The following is a 23,191-nucleotide window of genomic DNA, read 5'->3' as shown; positions in this document are numbered from 1 at the left end:
AAATATGTATCATGAATTTCTTTGAATTTGATGGAATTCCAATTCTACTTCCTGCAATTTGAATTTGAATTGCAATTCAGCTTCCTGTTTGCAATCTCAATTCAAATTCTAATTCAAATTCAAGAATTGAATCGGAATTTAGGCGTCGTTCTCAATTCAATTCTGAATTTTGTACAACCCTGATTCAGAGAGCTCATCCACTTTCTCTGATTCAGAAGTTTGCAAAAATAAATAGTCCGAATAACAAGTAGTCCACCGGAAAAAGAACTTTGTCACAACAATGACATCAACACGACTGATTTTATTTTCATGTGAAAAAGAATTTAAATGTGCTAATTCAGTTCTTTAGACGTGTTTAAAATAAATTAGTTTTCAGATTCAGATTCTTCTATACACATTATTAATGGAAGTCATGATGAACGAACAAAGCAAAACAAAACAATAATCTGGTATTTCACTCAGGAAAAAAATCTTAACAAAAAGTGAAGAGTTAAAAAAAATGTAGTCAAATGAACCAAAAAATAACCGCCTCCTACTGAAGGACCGTAATGGAAGCCGAGTCACTTCCAGTGGAGTTGCCCATGCACAATATATGTTCTAGATTAATTTTGGCTGAGAGGAGCAACGCCGGCAACACTCGCTCAGAGGTCATGACTCAGTCTCTCAGTGAGAGAGCGACATTAAAGAGTCCCAGCCAAGACTTTTTTTCCCTCTGGGTTGAGGTGGTCCTGCCGTCACACAGGCGATCTTTTAGGGTAATTCAAGGGAGGTACTATCTACTGTCACTCAAGTGAAGAATGCTGAACGCCGGGGAGCCAGTCAGTGCTGACAGGGGCCGTCATTCACACCAGCGAACAGTGCAGGACACACGCGGGGCCAATCAACAGAGGCCCCTACTGGGAATGGACAGCATCAGGGCGGGAGGCATCCAACCGTGGCAGGGAGAGAGATGGTGGGAGCGAGTGGGCGTGGGACCTTTTGGGGCAATGCCAGAGTTCTACAAGAGTTAATGGAAGCAACTAAACAACCAGTAGGATTAGAGGTTAAGATACAGATTAGTTAAATGGAAGGCCTTGACACCATGAGTACTCATCATTTCCTTATTAAATGTACAAGTCCTGATGAAAGCACTTAATTGTGAAAATTTACAACAATCACGCATTGGATGAATCAGAAACCGAATCAAACGCCACAGGATATGAAAAGGCAGAACGGAGTTCAAACTAGGTGGACAGAGAACAGAAGTCTCACCACAGATCTGGTTCTTTCTGGCCCAGACGCCACCTTTCAGCAAGGCAGGACACATGCCCGCGGGCGCGCACGCATTTCACTGATCCAATGAATTGTTCTTTATCCCGCGCACCATCCAAAGCTCTCTCTCTAAAAGACGTCTCCTCGCAACCGTCCCCTGTGCCGCAGTATTAGACCTGCCAGCCTAGAGGAAGTGCATAAGGAGCTCTTTGTTGGGTTATACTGGAGGGACATTGTGTAAAATACAGTGGCTGCCCTAGATAAAAGGCTTGACTTTCCTCTCATCTGAGCTAAGTTTATCCTTGCTGAAGTCTCCCCTTTCTACTGGCCAGACAAAGGGATGACTTGAGTTTACCTATCAAAATCTTCATCATCACTAAATCTGGTTGAATTATAATGCAAACTACCCCGAACGATGTAAAAAACCCCTTGTATTGTTGAAATCCAGAATGTTTTTTTTTTTTTTTACGGATATCGGTTTTGTTCAGTTGTTTAAGTCAGACAGCACCTGTGTAAAAGGGTCTCTTTAGACGGTACAGGTAAATTCTTCACAGGATTAGACTCAAATTGAGTCTTGGCTATCAGGTGGTCCGTTCAGAGCAGTTGGAAGTAAAAGTCGGTCAGTTCATGACTCAGGTAACAGAGTTTTCGCTGTGACACTGAAAGCTGTAAGGGAAAGGTACAAACAGGATACATGATGTATATTTCCATGGCAACAAACTTTGGCAACCAGCTACATTTCACAGAGCTGGCAACCGCCCCGCACATTACAGCCTTTAATTGTATATTCATAAATCTTCATATTTCAATGACGTCCAACATTTTCACTTTTGATTCAAATTTGTTATTAAAAATTTATTAAAAACTTTGCGTTAATGTCGCATAGTCGTACTTGGGGTATGAACTCAGCTTAGAGAAAAATATAGGAGGCTTGGCAAAAAAAATGATACACAACACATGTGCAAAGTTTAGACTGGCTACGAAATATTACGAGGATCAACAAATATTAATAAAAGATCAACTTGTAATCAATCTTTATTATGTTTCATGTGTTTGCATTTGTATGAATACTTTTGTATATTAAAACAAAATCCATATTCCCTGATATGCTGTAATTTGCTTTTTCCTAAATAATTTTGTCCAATAAATTCCTTAAACATTTAGTGTTTTGTCCATTTTTGTGCCATACTATTCACATTAAAGGGATAGTCCACCCAAAAAATGAAAAGATTCTGTCATCTTTTACTCACCCTCAAGTTGTTTCAAACCTGTATACATTTCTTTGTTCTGTTGAACACAAAGAAAGATATTTGGATGAATGTTAGCAACTGAGATTCCTGGGGCACCATTGACTAGTAGTAGAAAAAAATGTTGTATGTATACTTTTTGTTCTGTTAAACATAAAAGCAGATATTTTGAAGAATTTAGGATAACAAACAGTTCTGGGACATCTTTGACTACCATTTTTTGACTACCCCAGAAATGACATATTTTCAAATATCTTTCTCTGTGTTCAACAGAACAAAGACATTTATACAGGTTTGGAACTACTTGAGGGTGAGTAAATGATGACATAATTTTCATTTTTGGGAGGAGTATCCCTTTAATAGCAAATATTGTACAAATATAGTATCTGGACATTTCTTTTGTCCACCGATTTCAACTACTGTACATCTATTGAGCTCTATATAATGATTTAATAATGTAAGAGAACGTATTACAAGGCACTCTCTAGTCCAGGGGTTTTCAAACAGTGGTCCGAAGACCCTAAGAAGGTTGCAAGGAGTCTCCAAAACATTTCAGAGAAAAGATAAAGATAAAGCAAAAATTGTAAAGTCTACTGAACATTATTATTGTTTCATTGTTTAAAGTGTTTATCTGATTTTTTGCTAAATGCATAATGTCCGGAATCGTTTATATTTGTATCTTTCTAGTGAGTTTCGTCACTATAGTTCATTTTTACGCACTCAAAAGTAAAATTTGCTACAATACTACTTATATAACAGAGTTTAAATGTTTCTTTACACATAAAAATGATAGATACATAGACATTCATTTTAGAAAGGTTGTCCCTCACAAAAGGTTCATTTGGGAGTCCTTGCCATCATAAAGTCTAAAACCCCCTGGTCTAGTCAAGATCTCACAAATAAAAACAGAATGAAAATAAAAACGAATTGCTAAATGAAAAAGTCAACCGAAAATAAGTATTTTGTTAATGGTTTCATGTCAAAGCTCTTGAGAACACAAACCTAATCCGCCAGACCTTGCATGTTTTTCACCCACTGGTGAGAGAGATATTGGCCATAAGTATGTCTGTGTTGCCAGGGCCTCCAACTGGAACTCCAAACTGGCATTAACCGTCACTGTGACCGTGTGTGGAACAGCGCCTATCACCAGAGAGACCCTGGCACACACCAGGGCATGAGACACAGAGGCAGGCAGAGAGGGCATTGGGCAAGCCGCCAGGCACATAGAGGGCTGCTGGGATGCAAAGCACCGCTGCCATAGCCAGCCAAATCTTGCCAAAACAACACACCCCAAACAAAACCTTTTAACAGCCAAATGAAAGGTTATTCGGCAGATATGTTTCCTTCAACCATCTTTACACATAAAACGGCTCAATAAAAACAGGTGCACCTTAAAATTCAGTCATTTTTCATGGTCGACCACTGTAGAATTTAATATCTCCCTTGGTTGACTACACAGAGCACACACACTCCTTATTGTTTTCTAGGTGGATTAAGAGGTTTGTCTTCACTGTAAACAGCTTTAGAACAGGTGGGGAACCAGTTGACAACTCGCATCGTGTCAATCATTAGATAAAGTAACCCAAGGTGTACAAAATGTCAGCTGCTGTAATCTCATCCACAGGCCTAAGAGCTAATTGTTTAACTGTCTCAAGAAAAGCTTTTGACGCAAAGGCCACACACGAAAGCATAGAAGAGAATAAATCCGGCATTACAAAGCTCCTGCCCAGACGGTCAAGCGTGTGGCTCTGGATGCGGGTAGCTTAAACTCGTGCGCGCTCACATTAATGCGTTTGCTGAATGAAAAGCTCACTGGCTCAAAACATAGTAGAAATGTAAAGGTAACTAACCAAAATTGAATGGAATGTTACCAAATGGTGGATAACAAATATGAGAAGCTGTAGAAAAATTCATGATGATCGCATAGGTTTTTAATGTGCAGTAAAAAGGAAAGGTCGTGCATGGGTCTATTTTTTTAAGCATATGAAAATAAACAAGAGGATTTACTGACAAAATTCAATAGCAGATGGGGGGAGTGTGAAGAGGGGGTTTCCACATTGTGGTGAAACGATGTGAAAGAGAAATCAAGGGACTAATTTTGACAGCAAATTTGAGTAAAATTTCTTCGGCTCGCACAGCGGCAACGTCCTGAAGTGGAATGAGGACCACGTTTAACGATTCAACTAATACCTAAATCATTCTGAATGAGTCATTTGAATTTCACCAAAAAGCACACACAAATAACGAATCATCAAGCAAAAAATGTTTATTAAAAATGGCTTCATAAATAATTTATATCTGATATACTTCAAATCCCAATGATTACAACATAAACACTGCGACTGACATCACAAATGAAACAAAGAAACAGAAACACCATGCACCTGAAGAGAGAAACTTTCTTAAACAACAGCGATGAGTAGTTTCAATTTTCACAAGGAGTAAAACTGAAATAAAATAATGTCCAGTGATCTATACCTGTCCATACAATAGTAGTATTTGCTTTGCTAACAGTGAATAAATTCTAGTGGCCCTTATTGCTTCACGTACAGATACATAAACATGGGCTATACTGTATCAACAAAACGCTACAATGAGTACTGGTTTTATATACTCTCTTTATAATTTATATAAGGCTAATGTAAGGATATTATAGTACCGTAATGTTAAACATATTACTACATAAATATGTCATATATGAGTCAAGTAATGGAATCAAACAATCTCTGCGCTGTACCAATGTAACATTCTCACACATATTACCAACAAAGAGCTCATATGTGAATGTTCTGCATTTAAAATACAAAGAAAAAACAAAAGCAAAATAGTTTGATATCAGAAAGAGGCGAGAAAACTTACATTAATGATTTTAAAACACCCAGTAGTACTTTCAAATTGAGATATAAAAAATGAAAACTGAAAGGAACGAGAACAAGGCAAATAAAAAAATAGCAACTGAATCGGTGAATGCATGATATTCACAATACAAGTAGTTCAAGTAGTCACTGTTCGGAGCTAGCGATCTCAGCGTTAAATTGCTGCAACACAAAATACACAAAAATAATACCAAATGTAACCATTTCATAACATTCTATTGGAGTGTTTCGCAAGATAAATAATTTTTATGGAGCTAATCTTCATTCGGCAAACTCATCCAACCACATCCAGGCTATTATAGAAGTGCCTGCTTGACTATTATGTAATGAAATTCGTATCTTCTACCTCAAACTTTGTATGGAATATCGACATTCACTCTAAGCAACTATCAGCTACTACCGTTTAATTCATAAGTAAGATCCTGTGACCACAACTATCAAGTCTATTACATTAACCCAGGCCTAGTAGTCAAAACTCACTATTGCACATTGAATCGTTTGGTGCATGTGCACAATATTGTTTTTCTTAAAGGAATAGTTCACCTTCAAATTAAAATTCTGTCATTATTTACACGGCCTCTTGTAATTTCAAACCTATATGACTTTCTTCTGCAGAACACAAAAGATATTTAGAAAAATGTTTGTAACAAAAAACATTTGTCCCCATTGACTTGTATTGGTTTAGTGTCCATACAATAGAAGTCAATGGGGACAACGGTTTTTGGTTACAAACATTTTTCAAAATATCTTCTTTTGTAGATAGATAATCACAAAGGTTTAAAAGGACAACAGGGTGAGTAAATGATGACAAAAATTTCATTTTGAAGGTAAACCATTCCTTTAACAATAATAGACAACAGCTCAATCAATTTGAACATGAACTCAGATTTGCTTAAGGATCCTTATCGTGTTATTTCAAAAGTTAACATGATCTAAAACCACAACATGTGGGTACAATGTGCACCTAATACAAAGTCAGTTATTATACCGTTTTGTTTATTACATTAAAGTTTTTGTTTTTTTAAATAACTGCATGTTTAGAGGCACTTGAGAAAATTGGTGATTTGTTCCCAGATTTAGAGGTGGTTTTGAAATGGTTACAAAAGTCAATTTAAAGATTTCATGTAATCATGTTGAAAATATGGGCAAAAAACATAAATCACAGTACATCATGTTTCATCCTTTCTGTATGAGTAAGAAATATTACTTGCACATCAGTAAAGCAAATTAGAGAATTTTGATGTTAAAATGAATATTCTTTGCAAATAACATTTACTTCTTGATAAAAATACTTATTTCAAACACAAAACTTACTTCATAAATTATTATTATTATTATTATTGATTTAACAGCTCCCTCAAATACATACTCATGATCATGGTTTTAATGTAACTTGAATAGTCATATAAAAATAAATGAGTACTTAAAATAATACAAATAAGTAAAAAATGGACTTCAAAAGGCACATAAACAGAAATGACTAAAATAAAAGATAAAAGTGTGATAAACTGCAGCTATAGTAGTCAAACTATCAGTAGAGGCATTAGTAGTGTTTGGTGAGGTATGCGTAAGTATGTGCACGATCGTGACAACTGTAAACCGTGTTTCTATTTATCATTGTGTATATCTGTATGTGTGTGTGTTAAGCTTTTGGACTTCAGCAGTGTATTTCACTCATGCCAGAGGTCACGCCTCACCTCTAGAGCCATCAACCATCAGTGCCATTAAGGCAGACAGCAGACTCCACCCCCTTCACTTCTTTCGCATGACAACCGTTCACGTGACCCGGACCTGGGGGAGCGGGCTGGGCCGAGATCTAAACAAATAAGGGTTGCCCTGGAGACAACAAAGCCTAAGAATCAACCATTTCCCTGTAATCCTGTTTCACTAATATAAACCCTGACCCAAGACAAACAACCAAATTATCTAGTTTCAACATGACACTGATTGTACAGCTGTATGCAGGTTTATGCATTCGTATCAGTAGTTAGATCGCTCTCCGTGTTTATTAGAACCTGAAGGGGTTTGAGCCATTAAAGATGCTGAGCCATTGTGGAGAAGATGCTACTGAGAACAAGAGGAGACGAGAGAGAGAGAGAGAGAGGGTGACCTTCTCCACTGGATTGATGTGTGAGTCTCTGTCTGTCTGTCTACACACGAGAGCGGGAGGTCAGGTTGAGCATTAGAGGCTGTCTGCTCCTGAACGGCAGGAACCAAAGGATCTTCCAGCGAGTGCCAAACACCTCAGCCATCGCTTGCTGCCACGACCGCCGCAGGCCACTGGAGGACAGGAATAAATTAAACGATACATTGAAATGCTAAACATGACATCTGAAATATAAGCTAGTGAGAGAAACTTGTAGTTAAGTGGTACATTTAATTATGGTGGCGGTCTGTGAGGATATTTTCAGGCAAGCTGTTGTGTAAATTAAAATCGATGAAAAGTTTCAATTTATGTCAAGAGGAACTCCATCATGTACATGTTCATTATGCCCAATTTATAAAAGGCCCTACAACATTTTTCGAGATCCTTTAATAATTTCAACTCCACCGACATTTTGGTTTAGTTATTATTCAGCATTCCGTCAATTTATTAATTTCTTTTTGTCTCTCCACCTGTTGTCAGCCCCAAGCAGGCTTGACGATGCAAGTAAAACTGGAATATAACTAAAATGAAAGAAAGACTTCTGACAACGACTGGGTATAATACAAAGAGGGCTTAAAGGGTTAGTTCGCCTTAAAATGAATCTTTAGGCCCGGCTTCACAGACAGGGCTTAGTTTAAGCCAGGACTAACCCTTAGTTAAATTAGGATATTTAAGTTACTACAAAAATGCCCTAGTAAAAAACATTACTTGTGTGCATCTTGAGACAAAACAATGGCTCTGACATACTTTAAGATGTTTTAAGGCGAGTTATTTTCAGTTAAGACTGCCCAAACATTCATTTTAGTCTGGGATTAGCCTTGAGCCTTGTCTGTGAAACCGGGAATTAGTGTTGTGCAGAAGAAAGTCACACAGGTTTGAAATGACAAGAGGATGAGTAAATGATGACAGAATGTTCATTTTGGGTGAACTACCCCTTTAATTTAATTTCTTTTCCCTTTTGACTTTTGCACACATTTCAAATTAAATGCTCATTTGCATATCCATTCTAATGAATACACACCAGAGGACCGTTTAGTCTCCTCCGGCATCCGTGATGTGAGTCTGCTCGCTTAAGCAACTACACATAAAACTCAAATAACCCACATCATGAACCTTCTCTAACAAACCACCGTTGGTGATCTACTAAAACGCAGCAAATTCAAATACTTACATGTCTTCCATTAAGTGTGACATCTTCTCTATGGTAGTCGTGTCCTGTAGCGAAAAACAAGAAGGATGTTGCTTGATATCACCATTGAACCATAAACGTCATTTATTATGAATGTCAGACACAATACAACAACGATTCATGAAATGATCTATGACAACGAGTCAGTGGATGCGAGGGGGTGAGCTGGATTTCTTTTTGATCTTTCCCGCGCTGGGATTGAAAAACGCTACGGCGTACACGGAGACAAAAGAGAGACAGTGAAGCTGACAACAGCAAGACTCCCTTGGTGCCCTCCTCACCTTGCCAAGTTGGCACGGGGGCAAAAGGGCATCTGCCTGCGGACAATGGGTCCGCGTGCATAGGGATGCTAAAATCCCCCCTGCTTGCTAGGTGAAGAGACGCGGCAAACCGAAAAAAAAAAAAAGTAAATAAGTCTGGATTAAAAGAGGCGAGACCGAGGGGACTGTTTGTGTTAAAAATGGTGCGAATGTGATTGACGTCGGGTTTCTCAAACAAGCTGTCCTTTGTGCGTGTTCCAGCAAACAAACATATAAACTTAAAGCAGCTTCCCAGAAGTCACCAGATGTTACGCAAGGCTTCCTGTAAATCTTTAGCAATGAAGTCAAATCCAGATCCTAAACCGCTACTGGACACACTTCTGGCCCGGTGAAGCCAGCACCGCGCCAATCCGGCCTGGCTGTGATTCAGGCTGAACTCAGCTGGCTTCAAAGAGGACGTGTGAGGAAAGAATCTTAGCAGGGATGAGTGCTTTAGTCTGCTAGTTCAATTGCTATGACTGGCACAGAGCGACCGGCTAACCACCCCGCTAAATCTTGTAGCGCATCACAACATGGGATGGTAGGTGAGGGAGCAGCTTGTCTGTAAACATCAGTACGTAGAGGGTTTAAGGACAGTACAGGACACAGGATAAGACAGCTTAATGTTGATTCTTAGCAACAGGAGTTAGATTAGTGCTGTCAAAGTCTGTGAGGTCTCCTGAAGGTGTGAGTTAGCGTCGGATAAAAGAAAGGCTGAAGACAACGTTTAGAAATGTGCCAATTGGTTAAGATTGTGCTATACCATTTATGAGTGTTTCTGCAACTACGGGCACTTTTTTGTTTTAAAGATAAATTAAAAGGTGCAAACCTTGTAAAGACACGTTGCAGAAATGACATTTTTGCTAATATTGCAGCTAATTGGCAACTAGCAAGGCCTACTACATTAGTATTGACTCATACCATCTTAATATACATGGAGTAAAGTGTAATATACATTTATTTTTAAAATATAGTTCAAAGTACAGAATTACTAAGCTGTATGGTAAGGACACACAATACCGGCACAGAAAAGATGATATTTACTTGATATTTTTTGGGATCTTGTGAGTGAGGTAGTGAGGTGGCCTAATCTGTCAACAACATGTGCTCATGTTCAAATTTCTGTTTCAATAGAGACTGTTTGTCTTTGATTAAATGTCATTGTTTCGGCAAGGAGTCAAAAGTGTGGGCCAGGTAAATTTCATAAAAATGATCAGTAAATTATACAAAAAAATGCTGTAAATTAATATGTATATTAAACAATTTCATTTGAAATAATGTCAAATTGTAATTCAAATAGCTTATTTTACGTGTCTTAACATTGTGACCAGAGTTGTGGGACATATCAAAAATGGTGTTTGGACCTATAAATGCTTCATAATTTTATATTAAATCACATTAATCACGAATTATATTTTTGTCAAGCCTTATACTATTGTGTACACCGCAGTGTAGTCAGTTTGGTTGCTTCTGTGATGTTGAAAAGAATACGAATGCAAAATAGTGACAGGACAACCTGATAAATAATGTTGAACAAATCAGTAATGATGACAGAGAGGGACTTACGGCAAGGATTCCTTTGACCTGTGAGTAGAAAAGGCTGCCCATTCCCCCAAACATCATCAGGCCCATAAAACAGGACACACGTATAAGAGCTAATTCATGACGGACCGCAAAATCCTCCTGAGGGGGGGAGAAAACTGTTAAACACACATCTTAACGGTCAGATCCGAATCACAACATCTCACTTCTGGTAGCTGAGTGACACTCAATGTTTGTTTCCTTTGCTGAAGGCTTTTCTGTTTTTCGTTACACCAAACACATGCGAACACACAGAATCCACAGTATGGGAAAATGAGGCTTTTCCAGGAGATAACGCCACTATCTTTCCCACACAAGTGTTTCGGTACACATTTACTTTATTGCTCGCTCCGTATTGTGCGCGAATAAACAGACGCAAGTGAGGCACAGAATAAACAACAGAAGATTGAGCGTTATGGGCTTTTATTTGCAGGCGGTCAGCAGTTGCCTTGATGGCTCAGCTGGTCTGGTGTCATTGTGAAAGAATGGCATTCAAGTTTTTCTCACTAAATCCTTGGTGTTTCGAGTCTGACGTCATCACGCAACCGTGTTTTTTGGCAAGTTAAACAATCATAGGTAGTTTAGTTGGTTAGGTTAGGGTAAAGGTTTCGTAAGACTTGAAGCACCAAGGATTTAGTCAAAACCAAGAAGCCACGCCCATGGATCTGACTCGAAACACCAAGGATAATGCTGCCGTTTCAAAACATTTCTTGTTGAATCAATAGAGGGTATGTACGTGTCGTCACTTTCCCACGTGAACACGCCGGCACGCGCCTGCTTGAGTGGTAAAACACTGGGCAAAATTAATGGTTACAATATCAGGAAACGCAATTCCGCGCAACATTTGAGTGTCTAAGAACACCTGATTTCTTTGTAAGTCATAAGGTAGTCGTAATGATCACCGTCGAGTCCAGCTGCTTGTAGTTTCAGCAAATAATTGCGTGTTTTAGTCCCGGTTTCTGTTCCTCCTATTGAATGCAGCCATTTTGCCTTAGTTTTACCACTCAAGGGAGCATGTCCCGGCGTGTTCACATGGGAAAGTGACGTCAATGCATACCCTCTATTGAGCGGTAACGTTACAGAGATGATGTATTTTTGTATCCAAAACCCGGAAGCGAGTTAGCTTTTCCAGTTCCATCGTCAATGGGTTTTTGGTAAATTGCCTCAAATAGGGTGTTTGGTTAAAACGTCTAAATATTTTTACTTTTCATTCTTTGATCAAACACACCAGTTAGAACCCCCTCGTGACGTTTTAAAGCTTTATTGTGTCTTAAAAATGGCGGTTGCTAACAAGTTCCTAAAAACAACGGTCACAAAGCACTAAAATTATAATAATAAACAAAACTAAAACTAATTAATTTTATATAGCAACATGGAAAAATAAACAAATAAATAATAAAATGACAAAAGCATATAACAAAGTTGCGAAATATTTAACTAAAATTTACATAAAAACTAAATATAAAAGCTAATTTAAAATATTAATAAAAAAGAAATAAAACTAAACTCAAAACTAATAACTCTGTTGTGGACACTGTTTTTGTTGTTTTGGCTTACAGTTTACTAAAGGAATTATGCAAATCAGGTCAAATCTGGATGGTTTGTTCTGAACCATGACCAACAGAAAATCTTGTACATGAAATTCCTTTAGCGCTTACAAGAGCTATAGCATTGAAAATCAGTTTCATGAATCATGAATCAGTTTCTCTCACTCAATGTATCAGCCTTCAATACTTAGTAGTAAATTTCATGCCCCTAATCTCAGTTAAGAGGTGCAAATCCTGTGCTAATCATCTTCCTTCATTGCGAAGATTCTGCTAAACCACAGAATAAAGCTGTAGCAGCTATATTAAAAATGGCATACCACCATACTACATGTACTATTACTGCATTACTATGCAACTTATCTGCATGGATAAGACTTAAGTAAAAGACTTGACATCCAAATGAACTGGAAATAACCTTATTTCCTTCGTATTATGATTGTTTTCACTGGCAATTTACAACGTTACTACAGTTGTGACCGCAATATAGCTAGCATCCTACTATATCACATAACACTTTAAAAAATATTAGACAGAATACCGGCACTTTTTGCAAGGAGAATATGGAAATTTATAAAAAATAACATTGTGATTTCATCACTTGCATTTGAGATTTTATATGCGTTATATAGTTTTACCATAATACCAGCCATATGTATCGTGTTTGCTAAAAAACAATGTTCACACTGAATTCTGAAGGAATTGGCTCCACCCAAACCATCTAGTGGGAGCTCTGGTGCTACAACTCGTCATTAAAATCGTCATTAAATGATTTAACTCCATAAAACACACAGCGTCATAAAGCCCTCGGGACAGTAAACACGGAGGTGTCTAAATGTATGCTGGCCTTACCCGGTCCACCGAGGACACCGGCTGGAAGTAGTAATACTGGCAGAAGTCCAGCACAAGAGTGTAAAGACTCAGAACCTGAGTGTAAAAACACAGCTGCAAAAAGAGCCAGTGGTTATCCTCCCCAACACAGTTATTAATCCTGCTCAAAGAGCCAGAGAGAGAGAGAGGGAGAGAGAGAAATATTTTACAATCAAAATTGCCAATAACTAAACTAAAAAAATAAACTAACAAGATAATAAAGAGTAACTGATAAACAATATAAGTGTTTAAAAATTATGAAGCTTTTTCATTTTGGGTCAACTCAATAATCAAATAATGAACATGAGTGAGGCAAAGATGGTTGAAATAGGTCAGAAGAGAGTGAGCAGAGCAGGCCAGATCCAAGCATTATTCAAACGAAGACGGAAATCGATACGGGCACATTTTTTTTCTTCTGTTTTTCTCTTTGCCATTACAGGCGATGACAGGGAGTCACGATTTGCTGAATCCAGACAGACAGCAGCCTTCTTCAGCTGCACTGTAGGGGCGGACTTAACGCGGGCTTCTCTGGTCACTCGATATGGCCTCTCCCTCTGTTTTACCTCTCCACAGAGACCTCATTAAACTTCTTCCACACAAAACCCAGCAGGAATGTAAAGCAGTCTGAGGTACAGCACAGGGTCTTTTAAGGTTATACTGTGACCTTAGGTCAACAAGTCACATTTCAGTTCATATCCCAAAACATTATATAAGCGTGACTTATTTTTGCTTTTTGTTAATTGCCAATAACCTTGTTGACATTTTAAGACACATTCTCATTCATAAAGAACATTGATTTTGTTTTTTAAAAGTCTTAAAAACCGCTAATGAAAATCACACAGATTTTTTGCTTTACCAGGGACAGTGGTGGTCCATGCGACGCACACAGTGGCCGCAGCGGCTGCAGTGATGTGACCTCTTTGGCCTCATCATGTTGCATTTATTGCAGAGTTCCCAATTGTCTCTCTCTGAAACAAAGCAAGAAAACATAATTTAGCAATAATTAAACATTTACAACCTATTTTCAGGCGTTAGAAACCAACTAAACTCTATGGAAAGGGTCTTTATCGCCAACTAGTGGAAGATAGAGATTGATTTTCATCTTTATTTTGTAGCGTGGTATGAAGATAATGAAACAAAGACAAAATATCAAATACATCACATATTTGCCTTCGCAGATTTTAGAAATCATGAAAGAGAGGGGTGACATTACTAGTGCATTGACAAGTACTGATTCACAAACCAATGAAATAGTGTTACTAAAATGAACACTCAATGATACAAGGGGAAAATGCTAATGTTTATGTTAGAGTAATGTAGCTATTATGTAATTTTCTTCTTCTGTGTAACACAAAAAGAGATCATTTTCTGAATATCCAACAATGCGATTTTTTACTGTGAAAGTGACTAAAGTGTTAACCCAACCAGATATTCATTACATTATCCAATTCAGCATTCAAAAGAGGAAAAACAGTCAGACAGGTTTCAAACAGCATGCATGATGAGGGTGAGTAAATGATGAGAGAATTTGTTGTGCGAACTATTCATTTAAATCTGCCTGCCAAAACAGTATGTCCAAAAGCCAATGGATCATGTGCATATTATTGTCTCATTATGGAAATAACTTGTTTATCAAACAAGTTGTACAGTAAATGTAAACAGTGAGATATTGTACTGACTGCTGAGCTATACTGCCATCTTCTGGTTGGTTAAATGAACTGTATAAAAAGGATTAATAAACTGAACATCTGCTCTCTGTCAACAATTCTCCTCATTTAAGTCACATACAAAAACATACAATTATTCCAAGGAAACATAACTCTTCCTAATGATCTGCTAGTACTTAGACAATTTATTTGCATAGGTTAAGAGATTATGAGGCCTTTATAAACAGGCGAAATGAACAAGCACTTTGTATTTTAGTTAGATACAGGTTCAAGAACCTTAAATCAGCCCTTAATCCAACTACAATACAATTGCAATAATGTGACAATACATCATCAATATCACAAATCATGACTTAAGGGAAAATTTCTTTCGGGAATTTCTTTGTTCGGTTGAACACAAAATAATTTTGAAGAATGTAGAAAAGCAAACAGTTCTTGGGCACTTTTGACTACCATTGTCATTTTTCCTACAATGACAATGTTGGCCAAGAACTGTTTGGTTACAAGCATTTCATCAGAACAAAGAAATGTATACAGATCTGGATCAACTCAAGGATGAGTAAAAGATGACAGAATTTTTGGGGGGCTGAACTGTCCCTTTAATAGCGAATATTAAGTAAATGGGCCTCATTCATGTAACACAGCAGAACGATTTTTTTGTGTAAATCATTCGTAAACTCGTTTTGATGTACATTTTCGGATTCATGAAAATGTTCGTATTTTCAAAATGTTAGTTGGTACGATAGAAATCTGACGTTTACGAAGTATTTGTGAACCCGGAGGAAAGTTTTCGGGAAGGTTTGTTTAACGTGCAAATTACTCAGAATTTACTCATATATTTACGAATGTTTCATGAATGGGGCCCAATATGTTTATTAATACAGTCTTCAACCCACACAAGAAAAACAACTATAATTTCAACAATTATTCAACAATTATTTTCAAAGATGTTAAAAGGCACATAACACACGCAGCTTCTGCCAATCTCATATTAATCTTGAGTACCTAAAGAGTAGTATTGCATACTTCGTATCTTCGAAGAGTCTTTAGTTTGATCACATTTATAAAATACAGATACAGCTGTATGATTATTTCCGAAAACAGGCGAGCCCTGAACTGGGGGCAGGACTACAGCACTAGCACACAATACATCGTTGCATTATTCCTGCATAACTGTTGATTCACTATAAGTTCGTGTTGTGCGTCTTATGTACATACACGCCTGTTGCCAACAAAACACAGACATGACTCAGTTTCACTTACGTGCGTTCATGTCCGGCATCTTTTAGCGCTGGGCCCGCGCCATCAATCAGTTTCAAATGATCTCCAAATCCCGTGGGCGTGCTTTTCCGGGAGAATTGTCCAATAAGGGACTAACGTCGTGTCTACACCTGACGCGACCGACGCGACACAACAAAAGACATTAGAAACGCATTAGAAGTTTAAATTCTATCCACGCTGGATGCGGCGCGAAGCGACAAACCCATTGAGAACAAGCAGGTCGTGTCCGGTGTAGACACGGCGTTAGAAAACTTGTTACGTAAGGGAATTTCATGTTCGAAAAAAACTTTCCGAAACCTAATCGAACGCTGGGGAAGTGTATCGAGCCCAGAAATACTACATCATACGTCCAACTCGTTTTTTGACAAGTTGACCATGTCAAGCATGAGAAGCCAGCACGTTCAACATTGTAAAGAAGTCAGAATGCATGACACACTGTGTCACCTCCCCTTTAAAATAAAATCAGCTGTCAGAATCTTGATTTGTATTGTAGTTGGAAGGGTTGATTTTAGGTTCCTGAACTTGTATCGAACTGAAATACTAAGTACTTGTTAATTTCACATGTTTATAAACGCCTCACAGACAATTTGCACAGCTTGAGTGTCCGAATCTGCTTTTTTTCCACACCTGCAAGTGGAATTTTGGGATCCTGAGCAAGTTTTCCTGGGTCAGCGGTGGAAGCCCTGATAAGTGCAGAGACACACAGCAGCGATGCTAGATAGTAACCTGAGAAGAGAAGAACAAACAGTATTATATTTCTCAAACATTCTGGTTTAAAGTATCTCATATCACCCTGATAATACAATATTGCAAAACATACAAACTTCCTTAAAATGTTTTACAATTTCATGTAAACTGCTATAGACTTCATGTACAAGATGTGACTTCATTTATTAATTCAGTGAGGCATCACTTATGTGATTTATTAAATCACAATCTCACAATAAATTGTGGCTAAAATTAGTGTGTTGAATGTGCATTGATCTGCACTTTAAATTTTGTGACCTAGGCGGCTAATTCTAATTTCAAATACTATTTAAGACAGAGAGTATGCAAATTGGGACACAGGGTACTCCTTTTACTTGCAAAACATACAGAAAAGACATGTACAGACTGTAATGAGTGTCATGACAACTACAAAGCAGCTTTGAATAACACCTTTGTATAGTTTCTGTTATGGTTCAAAGACCACATTACTTAGGGAAGTGAAAAAGTGTACAAAACCTGTCCTGCAAGTTGCAACTCTTATCTACTAATTACATTACTATGTATGTACTGCTCGGATCAAGGATGAATCCAGGTTTTAACTGACTCACGTAAAGCCTCAGGTACTGCACTAACCAGATTCTAGAAGAGCAAGGCTTCACTGAAACTATTCTCCTTTTGTCTACTGATTACAATGTGATAGGAGCTGTTGTCTATAGTAACTTACAGACCACTGGTGCAGCAGGTATGTGTCCCTCTGCATAGTGTGGAAACAGCACTAGCTTGGGAATGAGGAGGGTGTTGTAGAGCCAGATGAACAGCACCGTGCTTATGCAGAACCAGCCCATAGGGTCCACCACGAAATGCAATCGCAGCTTCATCTTTCCGGATAGTGTATGTGGCAGGACAACTGAAGCAGCTCCTAATCACAGACAGAATGCAGACTTCAGATCAACTGTGGCCAAGAATAACCATTTAATATGGAACGTATTGATTTGTTTGATGCCAAAACAGGATATGAAAAATGAAGCGCTTCTCTTCACCATTCACACTTCAAAGTGAGTGTCAGTGGAAATCCTTAACATATCGCACATTACAAAATACCTGTAGAAATAATAAATAAATGTAACAATGCAAAGATTGTAGATTAGATTCCCATAGAACACACATACTGACAACAATGTGTACCTAGAATTCACTGTAAGTGGCTTTGGGGAAAAAACATCTACCAAATGCATAAATTTAAATGTAAAATGTAATGTAAATTAAATCACACAGAGTACAGAAAAGTCCAAAACAAAAACATTTAAACCATTTTGAAACTACTATTATCCATATTAGCAACAACAACGCAAGATTTTAGCACTAGATATCACTAATCAAAGGAGAAAATTTGTAGCATTGTTTATGTCGATACCAGCTTGTTGTTAACATCGATACCAGCTTGACTCGAAGATGTTATTAAAGGTCACAGGTACTGAATCATATACTAAGTATTTGTACAATTTCTTGTAATTTTTAGTGTAGGACCTTTGTTCTGTAGGACCTTTTGTATTGTAGTACCAACTAAAAGATTTTTACAGAGGAAGTATTAAAGGGGAGATTTTTTCTACTTTTACACAAATGTAATATAAATCATAGGGGTCCACAGAATGTGTCTGTGAAGTTTCAGCTCAACATACACCACAGATATTCTACTCTAATTGCCCAGTTTTGCATGTGAGGAGAAACGCGCTGTTTTGGTGTGTGTCTCTTTAAGTGCAAATGAGCTGCTAGTCTCCGCCCCATTTTCAGCAGAAAATGCAGACAGGGCTGTGAGCCTGTGCTTACAAGACAAAACAAGAAAAAGAAGGGTCACATAAAGCGAATGAGAAACGCTGTGTCTCGTCTTTAAACACCAAACACATTGTTTTTTATGAGCAAACAGACTCCTAACAAAGGCGTACACATTGTTTTCTATAAGCATACCTGTTTCCCCCGGGGCCATTTGTGAAGGCGCTCCGGTTCCCGTTGGTCTGGTCACGACTGCTTTCGGGAGTGAGACCCACTATCGCGTCCCGGGGTTTCACAGGTGAAATAACAAAACGGGAAGTTGGCGGGAACCCATGTACCCATGACAAACCCGTCGCGTGTTTACAAACCATGCACACTGTTTTCTACGAGTGAACAGACAAATGTGTCACAGTGACACTTTCTCTACTTTTAAGTTGCCACAGGTCCCTGAGGTCTTACTTAAAAAATACCGGTACTTACAATGTCTTTATCTGCAGCTTTGCCTCGTTCAGTTTGGAGGATTTCCATTGAAAACAAATTAAATCCATTGCTCTCTTGTCTCCTGTGAGACTGGGAACAGTGTTCTGTTGGTCTGTGCAGCCAACAACAGAACAGTTAGCTGCTTTGCTTACTTTTGCACATAGTATCGGAACTAATTCACATGCGAAAACAAAAATGACGGCAGCGCCATGGGTGGACACGTTTAGAAAATGGGGGCAGTAATATTATAATAAGAACGGAAACCTAGAAAGGGAGCGAAATCTGAACGGCTCTTTTTCTCACAGACTTGCAGAGATAGGCTCACATAAACAAAGTTACTGGGTTGTCATTTTTCACGTTTTCTGAGTTGGCAGATGCAACAGAGACCCAATTATAGCACTTAAACATGGAAAAAGTCAGATTTTCATGAAATGGCCCCTTTAAAGGAGTCATGAATTAAGACATCAATTTTAACCCAAGCTTTTGTTTTATAAGAGGGAATCGTATTCAAGCGAACATCCTGTAAGTGTCAGAACTGAAAACGCCCTTGTTACTGAAATTACAACTGTTATTGACACCAGGCCCAGCGAATGCCAGGTCCTAGAATGCACCTATCTATAGGTTGAACACCGCCTCCACAGAAGAATATCAATGACTTCTTCTCTAGCCCTGCCCACTCGCGCATGACAGTACTGAAGTTACATAAGTTGCGTGGAACCAGATAGAGCAAGCAATAAACATGCCGTTAAAGATCGCAAAATATTGTGCAGTCAGTGCCTGGTTGTGGAAGAACACAGTCGCTGCATAACCTTCCTTCGTATTCCCACATTAGTAATGCGTGGCTGAAGTTTATTTTTAAAGACGTTCCAGCTCACGTGGGTAAAACATTGAGCTTTTGTTCGCTTCATTTCACCGCGGATTCCTTTGTGAACAAGGCCCAGGTCTACGCTGGATTTGCGGAGAGACTAAAATGAAAAAGCAGTGCTGTGCCATCAATACTGGATCCGATACGAATGGCGCAGCAATCTTATGTGAGTAAAACATATTTGTGCTATGCGTCACTATTACTTTGTTAGAGATCGCTTGATATGTCCTGAGCCCTATTTGCACGGGATTACTATTACCTGGGGACCTCTAGTCATTTGTAATAATTGCAGAGGTTGTCTGTGATCTTAATCCTGTGCGAATCGGCCATGTCAGTAATTTGTAAAGTAAAAATTCCCCCACAAATGACCTACCATATTTTGATGAACTCCGAGGTCCTGTGATAATATTAGTCCCGTGCGAATAGGCATCTCTGTGATTTGGCGGGCTCATATATCATTTTTCAAAGTTTTATCCACTGTTTGCGAATAATGGCTGTTTTGAAGTGTTTTGATATTATTTCAGGTGCTGGGTCGTATCCATAAGTTACCTGCCAACACTGTCGTTTTGGCCGGGAGTCTCCCGTTTGTTTGTTTATCATGGAAACTCTCGTAACATTTAAGACCCGCGATTGCGGTGATCTTCTGTCCGGTTTGAGATCACGGGTCTCAAATGCTGACAGGTACGGTCATATATCATTAAACACCATACAACTATAGGCTACACAAACTATACTCAAAGCCTTGCCATCACACACGGCACGCCCATTAAAACCGAGCATTTGTCGAGCCGGCCTCAAAACCCGGGTAGAAAATAGCCTATTACTTATTGATTTTGATGTTTTTTAATGTAAAAAACACGCGAACGTCATAAGTAGACCTCATACAACAGTATAAAACAATAAACAAGGCCAGTTCATGACACCTTTAAATGAACTTTCATATGAAGCAGATGGATAAATCAGCGAGAATTTTACCTCTTAAATGTCTTCAGTCCACAGTAAGCACAACGACAGTGATCTTTGCCATGACAACCTGAAAAACAAATATATGATCGTTTCATATTAATGAAAACCCAATAACAAACAATAAACCTTTCCATCCATTATATGCAGATGTTGTTTTTTATTATTATTAAGATGCTAGGAGGGTAAACTAAACAAAAATGAAACTTCTCACCATTTAAAGATAATACATTCTTTAGGCGTGTCTTCAAAAAAATGCTATATTATGAAGTGATTGATGATGTCACGTGAGAGACACCGTCCTAGTGGACTACACTCGCTTTGTTCAGGTTCACGCCCATGTAACTTAGATCTTGCTAAATATTGAAGCATTTTAAGTACATAACCTTGTTAATATGCATAAAAACACAGCATGATCGCGTTGTTGTATCAATAAACTGCTGTGATTCCATCTTAAACCCGTATTTTCATAACGAAGACAGAATGACAGTTTTCTTGATCTAGTAATAACAGCCACAGTTTAAAAACAAAACAATTGATTTCATAAACCGTTGCGGATATTAAAACCGGATTAAAATTAAAACAAATCATATTTCTATCAATTACTGTAAATTCATTGTAAATTGTAACGTTAAACAGGCACTGGCAAAGCCTCAGTGATGCCCATGAGGAGGATGATGACACAAACCTACCTGGACAACATCTAAAGAAAAATCTCGAAATATAAACACGTAGTGTGAATGCGTGTGAAATCATCTTAAATCATATTTACCAGTGTCCTTATGAGGTTAGCTCAGATATGTGTTGAGGGTTTGTCGCTGGTTTTGTAAAGATTACAAGATATCAGCTCTTCCTGTGATTGTACGGAAGCCGCGACGTGCGAAACACCATTAGTGAGCGCCGCGAAGTGTCAAACATGCACGTGCGTGCGGTTTGTGTGTGAGAAAATCTGACTGTCCACTGGTCTGTCTATACAGTCCACAAATACATCTCTCTTCTTGACACACACATTGACGTAGATGAACGCACTTTTTTTTTGTTTCTAGGTGGATACTTTACAATTATTTTTGGTCTTGTTTTATATTGAGCCGATTATTTTTTTTATCCCTAATTATGCCATCGGAAAAAAACATCACAGAAATTCCAAACGATGTAATTGTTAACGATAGGAATTGTATTGGTTTTAATGGAACCTATAATGGCCTCAGTTGGTAATGTGTTGGTAGGATGCTATTTGTGGATAAAACCAAATAAACACCATTAAATCCTATTGGAATAAGGTCCAGAAACTAGACTAACGTTACATAAAAGAAATTAATGGTTTAATTTACATTTACATTTAGTCATTTAGCAGACGCTTTTATCCAAAGCGACTTACAGAGAGTTCAGGGAGCAATAAAGCGATTTGTCATACAGGAGCAATAATACAATTAGGTGCTAATACCAAGTTACTAGTTTCTAGGGTTGTCACGGTACCATAAACATGTTTTATGATACTATACCAGCTGAAGTATCTCGATACCAAGTAGTATCACGATGCTGTGCCATATAATTCAAATCTATACAAAAAACACAGATTTAGATTAAACATTTTGTATTTACTATAGTAAACTGTATTATACTTTGCACTAGAATATGTTGTTGTATTAACTGTAGTAATTGGATAAATTGTAGCAAATACATTTACATTTAGTCATTTGTAAATACTATAAATACTGTAGTATACTTAAATATTTACTATGGTAAGACTCAAAAACACTAGTATCTATGAGTTTTAGTTGTTTACTGTAATAAATACTAAAGTACACTAGATCATTTTTCACGTAGGAACTAATTCAAATGTGGGACAAATTTCATTGATACAGCAGTCTTTATAAAGGGAAATATTAGGCTTACTTTAAATGCAGAATTAAAACGGCCAGTAGGTGGCGTCAATTTTCCACTGAGTTAGTGAATCATTTAACCAACTCGTTCAAATCGCCAATTTGAATCATTAACTCGTCAGAGACATTCAAAACACACATTCATTTAGGAGATAAACACCGCAAAAAGGCAGATGTAAGTGTTTAAATAAATATTAATGCGCATATGCAACATTAACTACGGTACTACGATACTACCGTTTCAAAAATAGAGAGGCATCACGGGTATTTTGAAGCTTTAGCATCGCAATGCTACCGTAGCACCGGTACACCGTGCAACCCTACTAGTTTCCACAAAAGCCATAACAATACTTGTTGAGAGAGAGAGAGGGTAAGTTTTTTTAATGGGAGACAGATGATGGCTCATTATAGTTTCTGTAAAGGAAACCATTAGGAAACCATTAGTTTTGATTTCAACAGGGATATTGAGATGATATATTTATTTATTGTGATTACTTATATTTTGGGTTTCCTATATTTTATGTTGGACATAATAAACACAGTAAGCACGTTGAGTTCTGTGACTTTTATT

General features: G+C 37.9%; 1 protein-coding gene across 1 annotated transcript; it reads right to left on the bottom strand.

Moving 5' to 3' along the window:
* Positions 1–4,746: 4,746 nt before the first annotated feature.
* zdhhc21 (zinc finger DHHC-type palmitoyltransferase 21) lies at positions 4,747–21,644 on the bottom strand. Its single transcript, XM_057340364.1, has 9 exons — positions 21,510–21,644; positions 20,750–20,807; positions 17,384–17,578; positions 16,579–16,677; positions 13,860–13,971; positions 12,986–13,124; positions 10,575–10,691; positions 8,692–8,735; positions 4,747–7,654 (listed from the first exon to the last, which is right to left on the bottom strand). The coding sequence occupies exons 3-9, from the start codon at positions 17,535–17,537 to the stop codon at positions 7,525–7,527; spliced, it is 795 nt and encodes a 264-aa protein (XP_057196347.1). The 5' UTR covers positions 17,538–17,578; positions 20,750–20,807; positions 21,510–21,644; the 3' UTR covers positions 4,747–7,524.
* Between the last annotated feature and the right edge of the window lie 1,547 nt (positions 21,645–23,191).

The sequence above is a fragment of the Triplophysa rosa genome, linkage group LG1, assembly GCF_024868665.1.
Source record: "Triplophysa rosa linkage group LG1, Trosa_1v2, whole genome shotgun sequence".
Taxonomy (NCBI): domain Eukaryota; kingdom Metazoa; phylum Chordata; class Actinopteri; order Cypriniformes; family Nemacheilidae; genus Triplophysa; species Triplophysa rosa.
The sequence above is the reverse complement of the archived record's forward strand: the minus strand, read 5'-3'. Positions and strand labels throughout refer to the sequence as shown.